Here is a 12,552-nt window from a genome sequence, read left to right on the forward strand (position 1 = left end):
CAGAAATAAATGAAACTGAAAACAGACAATAGAAAAAATCACCAAGACTAGAAGTTGGTTTCTTGAAAAGATTAATAAAATCAACAAACCACTGGCAAACTTAACAAAGGAAAAGAAAGAGAAGATGCAAATAACACAAATAAAAAATGAAAAAAGGCAAGGGATAACATCACAACAGAACCAAAGAAATAAAAAGAAAAATATCAAGATACTACAAAGAACAAATTGAAAATTTGAAAACCTAGAAGAAATGGACAGATTTCTAGAAACACGTTACTTACCTAACCTAACACAGACTGAGATAGAAAACCTGAACAGACCCATAACAAAAGAATAAATTGAACAGGACAAAAAAAAAATTACCAACAAAAATGTTCTGGTCCAGATGGTTTCATGGGAGAACTTTACCAATCATTCAGAGAAGAGCTGACACCAATCCTACTCAAACTATTCCAGAACCTAGAAAAGGATGGAATCCTCCCAAATTAATTCTATGAAGCAAGCATAACCCTTATACCAAAACCAAGGAAAGACACCACAAGAAAAGAAAACAAACAAACAATATTCCTCATGAATATAGATGCAATAATCTTCAATAAAATCTTAGCCAACGACTCCAACAACATACCAACAAAATAATACATCATGACCAAATGGGATTCATACCCAAGGATGGTATGCAAGGATGGTTTAACATTAGAAAAACAATCAACATAATCCATCACATATGTAATATAAAGGAAAATAATTACATGTTCATAATAGGTGCAGAAAAGGTATTTGATAAAATTGAATACTCATTCTTGATTTAAAAAACTCTCAGATAAATAGGAATAGAAGGGAAATTCCTCAACATAATAACATAATAAAGGGCACTTATGCAAAACCAATAGCCAACATTAATCTCAATGGAGAGGGACTGAAACCATCCTCCTTGTGAACCAGACAAGGATGGCCCTATCTCCACTTCCATGCACTGTATTGGAAATCCTAATCAGGGAAATAAGGCAAGAAAATGAAATAAAACACACCCAAATTGGTAAGGAAGAAGTAAAACTATCCCTATTTGCAGATGATATGATCCTAAACATAGAAAACCCAAGAGACTCAGCAAGAAAAGGACTGGAACTTATTGAAAGATTTAGTATAGTGGCAGAATGCATGTTCAACATACAAATGTCAGTTGGATTCCTCTATACCAGCAAAGAAATTGCTGAATAGGAAATAGGAAATAAAAAGCATTTACAATACCTACCAAAAAAATAAGTTAATGGGGAATAAATCTTACCAGGGGCATAAAAGACCTATACAAAGAAAATTACAAAGCATTACTTCAAGAAACTATAAGAGTTCTATATAAATGGAACAATCTACCATGCTTGTGGATAGGAAGATTGAACTTTGTGAAAATGTCAATACTAAGCAATCTATACATTCAATACAAATATTTTATTTCTATCACTCTTTATTCCTTCCTGCATGAACATGTCTATCTAGGGTCATTTCCACCTACATGATGAATCCTCTTTAGTATTTCTTTTACTGCAAGTCTGCTTATGACAAATTCTCCCATATTTTGCTTGCCTAGTAGTGTCTTCCCTTTGCCTTCACTTTTGATAGATACTACCACTGTGTACAGTATTGTAAAAGAGCCATGGCCCAATGGTTAAGTGCTCAGCTGCCAACTAAAAGACCTGAGGTCTGAACCACCAGTCACTGTGCAGGAGAAAGATGTGGAAATATGCTTCTGAAAGATTATAACCTTAGAAGCTCCATGGTGCAGTTCTACTCTATCATACAGGTTCACTATGTGTTGGTATTGACTTGATGGCAACGGTCCAGGTATCCATGACACGTTCTGTGAAATAGGATCTTATGTGATTTGGACATTGTGCAAATACCATATTATATATTTGTGTATAATATGTTCACACAACATCAAAATCACATAACATCTGAGGTCACATGGCCTGTATGGAGGCAGCTGTTTCTCTCTGCAACTATGCCCTTTTCCATGAACACAGTGTTACCTGCTGAGAAGTAGGGGAGGGGTGCATAAGAAGTGTCTGTTCCTGATCCTGTGGCGCTCTTGCTCCTTCCTGCTTTGGCTGTTGCAGCAGCAAGAGCTGGAGCCTGAACTCAGAGCCAAGTTCTGCAGCCCTGAGCTGAAGTAGCTTACACTATGAGAACCCCACCAGTGCATACCAGGAGGCTTGGGGAAGATGGTGGCCCTAGGGGACAATTAGGAATGCCTGTCACTCTCTCATCACTGGGGACACCTCTTGGAGCCCCTAATTACCAAAAGTCTCTGCTTCACCACCATAATCATCAACATGACACCCCTCTCCAGCCCTGAAGTGCTCTCTCAGCCACAGCAGGAGGAGGAGCTGTCAGACTTGGATCCTAAAGACATTCAGGAATTCGAGTTCTGGAAAAACACTTGCTGGCCCAATTTTGAGTCAGAGCCTGAGAAAATGAGAGAAATTGAAATGCACTGCTGTAGAGTTTTGTACCTGACCCATAGTGACCTCTCCTTGGGTTTCTGACACAGTATCACTATGGAAGTAGATTGCCCAACCTGCCATCCGAGGAGTGGCTAGTGGGTTTGAATCACCAGCCTTCTGGTTAGCAGTCAACTGCCTTAGGCACTATGCTACCAGAGCTGAGAAGGCACCACCAACGCCCCAGCCAGACATTACTTAAGTGGGAATAGGCAAGGGCACAAGGATGTTTAAGAGCCTTCTGAGGGCCCTCCACCTGATCCAACTGTGGGGAGAACTTTGGGCCACAGGCCAGTTTAGAGTAGCCCACAGCCAGCCATCAGACGCTGGTCTGTGCACACAGAAGAGGGGCACCTAGCACATGACGCTTCTGCCCCAGGGAGCCCTGGAGACTAGCTGCTACTCCAAGAATGCCAAGCTGGACAACACCTTTGGCCTTGGCATGGTCCTCAAGGACAAGCATGGTGGCACGTGGGGCAGTAAGCCACACTGCCGTGAGACCTGTGTCAAGATCTTCAAGTACAACTCACTGTGCATAGACACAGGTGAGAAATCCTACACCTGCCAAGAGTTCTCAAGCACTTCCACAGTTGGTCCAGCTACAACCAGCACCAGCACATCCACATGAACAAGAAGCCTTACAAGTGAGTCCAGTGAGTGCCAAAAGGCCTTTAGCCACAGCTTGCACTTCATGCAGTGCCTGTGCCTTCAAAATGGCAGTATAGTAAGTGTGGCTAGGCCTTCAGCCAGGACCTGGTGTGACATGTACTACTGCAGATAAGCAAGAAGCCTGTAGCCAGTATGCCAAAGCCTTCATCTGGAGCACCAGCATATCCACACAGGTAAGAAGCCTAGGAATGCCACTAGTGAGGCAATGCCTTATGCAGCTGCTTCCATGCATTCTGCCACCTCAAAATCACATGTACAAGAAGCCCTTTGCCTGGAGCACCTGTAACCAGAGTATATAGCTCATCCAGCACCAGAATATCCACTATTGGGAAGAGGTAGAACAGCCAGGTGGTGCTGGGAGAGGAACACCAGCCTGTGTTTAGGCTCCAGAAGGAAGGGCTTCTGTCGCCCCACCCTCCCACATGCCATCCAGCTCTGTATGCCCTGTGTCCCCAGTAAATCTTTTCTGGTTGCTGGAAAGAAAAAAAAAAAAGCCTTATGGGACCACAGATTTATATGCAGTTAGACATTGTCTGCACAGATGTTATGTGGTGCAAACCTGTATTGTAAGTTGTTATTTGTTCCATTTGACTTTAAAGATGTCATTCCATAGTCTTGGCTTTCATCATTTATTTCCACAGATCACTTCTATCCAGGATCACTGCCCTTTGAATCCTTATGCCTTGATAGTTCGCCAATGTCTTCAGAAGAATAGGTAATTTTACATCTGATTTGACTCTCGTAGCTGTTCTCAGAAAGAGGCTTTGCCTGCTATAAGATACGTCATTACAGTCAGTATAAGAAGCTTATCTTTATGAAGATTTTTGACCCAGTAAGTCTTCAACATATTTTTAGTTCTTTAACATACTGAAGATGCATTCTGTATTTCATCCAGTTTTAGTCAGATGGGCTGGTCCTAAATATGTGCCCTGTTCTTATAGGAACTAAACATATCTTTTCAAAGAAAACCTTACTAACCCATACTGCCAATTTATAGGATGATCCATCCATAAAAACCAGAAACCAAACTCACTGCTGTCAAGTAGGATCCAACTCAGAGTGACTTCTCCTTGGGTTTCCCAGGCTGTATCACTACAAAAGTAGATTGCACAATCTTCCTTCTGAGGAATGGCTGGTGGGTTTGAACCACCAGCCTTCTGGTTAGCATTCAAATGTCTTAGGCATTACACTACCAGAGTTCCTCAATTACTTATAATCTCTTCCAAAATGTGATGATCCAAAATTGGAATGATGCCTTTTTTCATTTAAAGAAAAAAATAGTTTTATTTTACACTAATAATAGATCTGGGAACTCTGGTGGCATAGTGCCCAAGGCATTGACTGCTAACCAGAAGGCTGGTGGTTCAAACCCACCAGCCACACCTCAGAAGGAAAGATGGGGCAATCTACTTCCACAGTGATACCGCCTCAGAAACCCAAGGGGTCTCTATGAGTCGGATCCAACTTGACGGCAATGAGTTTGGTGTTTTGGAACAACAGATATATTTAAATATCTGAAGTGTAAAGGACAAAGGTGGGAAAATACTTTGTGTTTCGGAATATATATATATATATATACATATATATATATATATATATAATCAGAACAAGCGTTTAGATTTACACGACTGAGTAGAATAAATCTGTACAGTCTTAAAGACCTTATTATAAACAATTGCATCTTCTAAACAGCATTCAAGTAACTGCACAATTAATTTAAACTACAAAGATACTAAAGATTTTAATCTTTATTGATTAAAATCATTTAAGAATGATTTAAATACTGTAACTTGTAATCTAAAAATTTCTGACCACTGGTATACTGTAACAGTGTTCCCTCCTTGAGTCTCCCAATGACTCCCAAAAGGCTTCCATGAGCAATAGCTCACCACATTTATAAAGAAGGCTGTAGTAGTTCAGTTTGTGTGTCAACTTGGCTAGGCCTGGTTGAATGACTGGGCAGCTGGATGTAGTATTCCCCATGATGAAACTGGTAACCAACTCCGTGGTGGTATCTACTGTGAGCAGCTGAGTAGCTGCCTTAGGGAATGTGGTCTGCTTCCTGTATATAAGCAGAAGCTTTGGGGCATGGTCTCTAGCTTATGGCATACGTGGTCTCTGCATGGAGCCATGTCATAGTTGAACAGCCTGCCATGTTCTGTCAACCTTGGTACTTACAATGAACTTGAATTAATAGCCTGCCGTGTGGTTTGGTTAACATCGGGACTGTGCCATTTTATTTGTCAATCTTGGGCTCATTAGCCTCAGCAGCCAGTAGCTCTGCCTGAGTGAAGAGATGCCTCTAGCTTCAGTGGGCCAGGAGCAAGAGGCAGAGCTAAAGCCCAAGGTCAAGGGGCTTTCGTACAGCCCCTAGAGCCCGGTACTTTTAACTCGGACTTAAAGCCTCCAACCTGTAAGAGAATAAACTCCTGTTTGTTAAGGCCATCCTATTTGTGGTATATTCTTGTCAGAGCAGCTCTAGTTAACCAGAACAAAGGCAATGGAGAAAAACATTGCTATGTAAAGTATTACTGAATTATATATTCAGTTCATAATAGTCAGTGGCAAAGAGTCTGTTGCCACAGGAAGAGAGAAGGCACTCCATCTAGGTATTGTCTTACCAACTCAAATACTTTGGAATTCTTAAACTTTCATGTGTATCAGAATCACCTATAAAATTTATTATGATTATAGATATCTAGTTCTCTCTCCTTGGGTATCTTAAAACAAACAAACAAACAAACAAAAGTTTTCAGGTGATTTTGACAGAATTTTAAAACTGTTGCCAGAGTTTAAAGAGAGAGAGGTATGGGGAAGGGGGAAAGAAGAAGAGATAGAACAAAGTTTCAAAGATCACTCACTAAAAATAATAGAAACAACATAAACCAAAACCAAACCAAACTCACTGCCATGGAGTTGGATCCGACCCATAGCAACCCCTCCTTGGGTTTTCAAGGTGGTATCACTATGGAAATAGATTGCCCATCTTCCTTCCAAGGAGTGGCTAGGGGGTTTGAACCACCAGCCTTCTGGTTAGCAGTCACATGCCTTAGGCGCTACACCACCAGAAACAACCTGGTAACATATATTTCAGAATCTAAATTCTATCTAGGTTTTCATTGTTATAACCTGATATAAATTATGAAATTTTGAGGCACTTATGATTCATGCAATTGGATGAAAACCTTTTCAGTGTCAAAATGACTGACAAGAATGACAGATTCATAACCAGGGCTAAATGTAAAGATATAGAAACATTTTATATTTAACATTAATTAAAAATTGCTAAATAAATTAGAAATAGAAAAAATAATATAGATAGAAACTTATAAGCAAAAAATCTTTTTCTGATTTATAGAAATAAAAATTAAATGGGCAAAGGAAGATATCCTAAAAAGAAAAACAAAGCATTTACTTACTGCTGTTGTTGTGTTGTTATGTGCCGTCAAGTCGGACCTGACTCATAGCGACCCCTCCCTGGGTTTCCAAGGTGGTATCACTACGGAAGTAGATTACCCAACCTTCCTTCCAAGGAGTGGCTGGTGGGTTTGAACCGCAAGCCTTCTGGTTAGCAGTCACGTGCCTTAGGTACTATGCTACCAGAGCTCTTGTCTCACATAACAAATATGACTTGCTTATCTTTTTTAATTGAACATAAACTTGGTGTATTTTCATTCTGGAAATAAGTCATTATATAAAATGCCTCATATATTTTATGCACTTCTACCTAGGATTTCATTTCACAGTTTAATAGATTTTAAATTATTTCAGTATGTTAATTTTTTCTTGTATCTAGTGTCATAATGGATATGTTTTATACTTTATTTCAATATGAAGAATGATTTAAATGTCCTGAGTATTATGTGCTCTTTTAAAATGCTAGGTTGATCATGTTATGTAATATGGACAAAAAATACTATACATGATGAGGTGCTGAAAGTCATATTATATTTTGGTAAGTTCTGTTCAAAACAAGAAACCGAGTCTTGCTTAGTTAGACTACAGAGATAATAACAGTAAAAAGATTATGCTAACTTAAAAACTTTAGTTTACCATACTAAAGATACTCACTGCTATCAAGTCAATTTTGACTCATAGTGACCCCTTTTTGGGTTTCTGAGGTGGAAGTAGATTGTTCAGTTTTCCTTCTGAGGAGCGGCTGGTGAGTTTGAACTCCCAGGCTTCTGGTTAGCAGTCAAATGCCCTAGGTACTATGTCACCAGAGCTCCCAGTTTACCATATGATGGCACAAAATAAAATTTAGTAAATCTCTAGTTAATAATCCTATCAACAATTATAATGATCTCAAAATTTTAAAAATATTTTATTTCTTTCTTCAACTCAAATATATGTCTCCTATCACCTAATTAAATTTCAAATCATTTATTTTTAAATCAAGTTCTATTGTGTTTCCTAGTTCTTAGTATATCAACCCTATGGCCCAAGTGAGCTAAATTCCCCCAGAAATGTGATACTCATTCGTTGATGTCCATGTTTATTTTCAAAGTCCTACCTCAAGTCTCATATCATCCAAGAAGACTTAACTACATCAACCCTCTGAAATCTAGCACATCTATAATTCAGTTTTCTTTATATAATCTCCTTTCCATCTCCTTCCCACAATTTCACAATCTCTTGGTCCCCAATTGGTGTTAGGCACTCATTTCCTATGTCTCTAAATTCTGTGGGCAGAGACAACCTAATTACCAAAATGGTATCTCATAGAAAATATGGATATTTATATATTCTCTTGTATTATGCTTATGGGGTATGCTGGAAGGAATAAAATAATTGATAACTGAATTTGGCCAAATAGTGCAGTACATAATAAATTGAATTTTATAGTTATATGATGAAATTAGAGAACCTTATAATAATGTTATTATTGCCTAAACTTTTATAAACACAAAATATGCTTTTAAATGGTAACATTATACTTAGAGGTTTGAGAATATTATTTCATTTTAAAGAGTACTGTAACTACTTTAAAATTTTTAGAGTTAATACATCAAATATTTTACTAATTTTAGTTCATCTTAAAACTTTATTGAATAAAGGTATCAAATGTATACAAATAGAAAACTAAGCTACTGTGTTCTGGTTTCTTTGCTTGGTATTTCCAGGCTTTTCTTCATCTTTTTTTGCATTCTAAATTGATATTAGGAGGTCTGATGGTGCAGTGGTTAATACATTCAGCTGCTATCCAAAAGGTTGACAGTTCCAACCCATCAGCATCTCCAAGGGAGAAAGATGTAGTCTGCTTCCATAAAGACTTATAGTCTTGGAAACCCTATGGGGCAGTTCTACTCTGTCTTATAGGGTCACTATGGGTTGGAATTGACCTGATAGCAATTTTTTTTTTTTGAGGGGGGTGGTTTAGATTAATATACACAATCACAGATTATAAAAATCTGGAATTTGGTAATGCTTTATTTGTTAGATTTGTAGTGGGTCTCCTTTTTAGTATATTATGTCAAATATACATATACATATAATACATATGTAATATATGTAATATATTTAAATAAAACCAGAAAACAAATTTCAAAGAAAAATCAAACCAAATTAAATAAAGCAAAAATAATGTTTAGTGTTGTATTATATGTAGATGCTTTTAAACTAATATCAGAGAGTAGAAAGTACAGAAAATAACAATAAGAAAAAATTGAATTAAATGTTGTAATTTAGGGACATTTATACTAGAAAGTCTTTAAAAACTGAAATTGTTCCACTCAACGTCTAATGATAGAAATTCAAACACTTTGAATCTCTATCATTATCTTAAGCAAACAGCCTTTATAAAACACTCTTCTATAAGGATGAAGATGGGTAAATGTCAGCTAGTGGCTCAGATCTTTTAGTGTTAAAATTAAAAGTTATTTAAAAAAAGGTAATAAAAGAATTGATATACCTATTACAAAAGGAAAAATTAAAAAAAAAAGATACTGACTCTAAACTGTACAAGACCAAATTCTTCAATAATGGATTATAAACAAAATATAATTTGGCTCTTTTAAGATAAGTAACTCTAGTGTCACCACCACTCTGTCACTTTATAATACTGGGGTGGCTTGTATGTTGCTAGGGTACTGAAATCTATGCCACTAATATTTCAAATACCAAAAGGGTCACGCGTACAGGACAAGTTCTTTCTGCAGAGCTTCTAGACTAAGGCAGACTAGGAAGAAAGGCTGGCAGTCTACATTTTTGAGTCAGTTAAAACCCTATGGATCTCAAAAGAATATTGCCTTATACAGTGCTGGAAGATGAGAACCCTTGTTTGGAAAGCACTCAAAATACACAGTGACCCTGACAATGAACATAAGCCTATCACTGATCATGAAGAGATGATGCAGGACTGAGCAACAGTTAGTTCTGTTGTACATGGAGTCACCTTGAGTTACACCCAACTCCAAACAACTATCAACAACAATGCTAACTGACTCAAAACTGTTAATGACTTGTGTTTTCTCCCAGACAACTGCTGGAATATTAGTATTTGGACCAGAATTAAACCAGATTTTTTTCTTTTACATCTTCTGATTCACATAGTTTTAAAAAATTACTTCAAATAAGCTAAAGAGATGTTTAAATAATAAAAACAGAGTTCATTACATACCACAGCACTCAGGACAGTTTGGATGTGACAGGGCATTCATTCCATACCCTGGAAAGCAGCGATTAATCCAAACCATTTGGAGAGTACCTTCAATATAGTATATTTCAGGCAATGGCTCCGTACGTTTGCCTAGAACTTCTACTTGTTGATTAAAAAATCTCTCTATCAGATTTTTAGCCTAAAATATAAATAAAATTTGAAAAAAAATAACATTAGCTACATTTTATATAAATAAATGTAATTTTAGAACAAATAAGGTTGCTTATGGATTTAGAAGCAAGGGAAAACAAAGTTTCAGGATACTTACTTGTCTTGAATTCACAGGATATAAATAATGCATAAAAATGTTATCTCTAGATCTTTAATATTTCCAAATGTGCTTCTACATAATAACACGAAGAAACTACTGGGATATATAACTAAACTTTTTGATTCCTTTTGATTTTTATCATATATTGTTGGATATATAGGTAAAGTCAAGACAAAGTCTCTGAAAGTAAATATACTTCTAGGTACTGAAAGTTTAAAAATCTTTGTTTTATCCTGAGGCATACCCTCCACTTATTTCACAAAGAAATATTAGGCTTTAAAAAAGAATAAGATACATTACAACTTCCAGCTCTATGTTCCAAAAAGTAAGTTTATAAAATAATTAAGACATCATTCTAATCTATAATTTACCTTTATATTTATAATCATTATTTTGGCTTGACTTCTAAAATTAACAAGAAATTTATACTTTTCTGGGACTCATAAGCTCTAGAAGGTTGGGCAATCTATTTCTGTAGTGACACTGCCTCGGAAACCCAAGGAGGGGTTGCTATGAGTTGTGTCTGACTCGAAGGCACATCTCAACAATGTCATTGCATGAGGTATTGGAATGAGTTCAATCCCTCTACAAGCCAGTCCTGCTCAATTATACCATGTTAAATTGTTAAAATGCACCTCTAGTCAGGAGTACAGATGAATTAACACAAGCTCTGGTAGCGTAGTGCCTAAAGCACTTGACTGCTAACCAGAAGGCTGGCGGTTCAAACCCACCAGCCACTCCTTGGAAGGAAGGTTGGGCCATCTACTTCTGTAGTGACACTGCCTCAGAAACCCAAGGAGGGGTAGCTATGAGTTGGGTCTGACTCAAGGGCACATAACAACAACAATATATAACTATTCATGGTGGACCTCAACTTACTCAGTTTTACCAGTACTTTGTAAATTACATCACTTCCATAAAAAATTGTATAAATAATTATTAAAATTATTTTAATATACTAAATTAAACCTAAATATACAACTTCTGTTTTGCCATTACTCAGCTAATAATGTTCACAGCTTAAAGAGTTTTCCTTGGTTTTGATAAATTCTAATGAATTTTTTGCCTATTATATGGGCAACCATATATAATTAACCAATATAATTTGGGTTAATGAAGTGCTTAATAAGCAAATAAATGTGGTAATGGTTTAATTCTACTTATTGCCAGACTGCAATTAAATGGTTCAGGGAACACATCACAATCATTCATTTTCTAACCCCCTAAGTCTACTCCACAAAAAAAAAAAAAAAAAAAAAAAGAAGAAGAAGCTAACCATGAGAAAACCTAGTGGGTTGAAATGATCATATAAATCACATCCATATTCCTAATTTTAACCTTGAAAAAGAAGAAGCATAGATTTCCTAGTTAATACAAATAAAAAGATGAAAAATTGTTTGAGTCATTAACTGAATTTTCTTAAACTGAATAGGTTGAAGATTGATATGGGGCTAATAATTAAGGGAGTTCTAGGATGGACAACAAATATATACTGTATAGGATCAGAGTCTAAATGGGACTCCAATATCCAATAGGGGATAACTAATAAGTATCAAATGGAGATTACACCTGAAAAATATATTCCTTCTATTACTTATGGTTAACACTCACATCTGGAACCATTGGGAAAATATATGTAGTCAATGAATATTGTTGGAATGAAGAAAAGAAAAAGGAAATGGAAATTTAAAGCTGTCTTGGATGGATTGGGAAGATTTTTTAATTTAGGTAGAAAGTCTGGTGATTTTGGTGCTTAGGGCCTAAAAGAAAGGTGAGAATGTCCAGATTTTATAGTAAAATGTTCCAGTGAAGATTATGGAAAATGATTAATCAAAATTACAAAACTGTTAGTCTCATTTTAGGAATACTATAAAAGAATTAGGCAGTGAATTAGGCAGAGAGACATGATACAAAGTTAAGTTTGAAAGTAGGACCAAAGGGAAGAAGAAAGAAGGAAAGGGTTACATAATAATTTGAATTCTGTGAAAATTGAAATCCACTCATAAGAAATAAAATGAATCTCAGGAATTCAGAGCAGAAATATCTTGATTGGTGATTTGGGGATTACTTCAATCCTAAAAAGGAGCTCTTGTGGTATAGTGGTTAAGGCATTTGGCTTCTAACCAAAATGTCATTGGTTTGAATCCACTAGACACTCCACAGAAAAAGAGTCAATCTGCTTATATAAAGATTTACAACCTTGGAAGCTCAATGGGGTTGCTACGAGTCAGAATTGACTCAATGGCAGTGATTTTGGTTTGGTCAATCTTTTTCTTTTTCCCCATATACATTTAATTAATTAATTAATTAATTAATTTATTTATTTATTGTGCTTTGGGTGAAGATTTACAGAGCAAATTTACTTTCCATACAGCAGTTCACATATACTTTGTCTCATGTCATTGACCACAGTTTACCACAATGCAACAGCTCCCCTCCCACTTCCTTCCCAT

The 12,552-nt window shown here is 36.5% G+C and overlaps 1 protein-coding gene across 1 annotated transcript in view; it reads right to left on the minus strand.

Moving 5' to 3' along the window:
* Positions 1-12,552, minus strand: part of LOC103199617 (zona pellucida binding protein) — a 334,522-nt gene that overhangs the window by 114,944 nt on the left and 207,026 nt on the right. Inside the window, exon 7 of the mRNA XM_007943932.2 lies at positions 9,790-9,967. Within this exon, the coding sequence (XP_007942123.1) occupies positions 9,790-9,967 (178 nt within the window). The remainder of the gene's footprint in view (positions 1-9,789; positions 9,968-12,552) is intronic.

The sequence above is a fragment of the Orycteropus afer genome, unplaced genomic scaffold (assembly GCF_000298275.1).
Source record: "Orycteropus afer afer isolate SDZICR_OR568_19922 unplaced genomic scaffold, OryAfe1.0 scaffold00115, whole genome shotgun sequence".
In the NCBI taxonomy this organism is placed as follows: Eukaryota; Metazoa; Chordata; class Mammalia; order Tubulidentata; family Orycteropodidae; genus Orycteropus; species Orycteropus afer.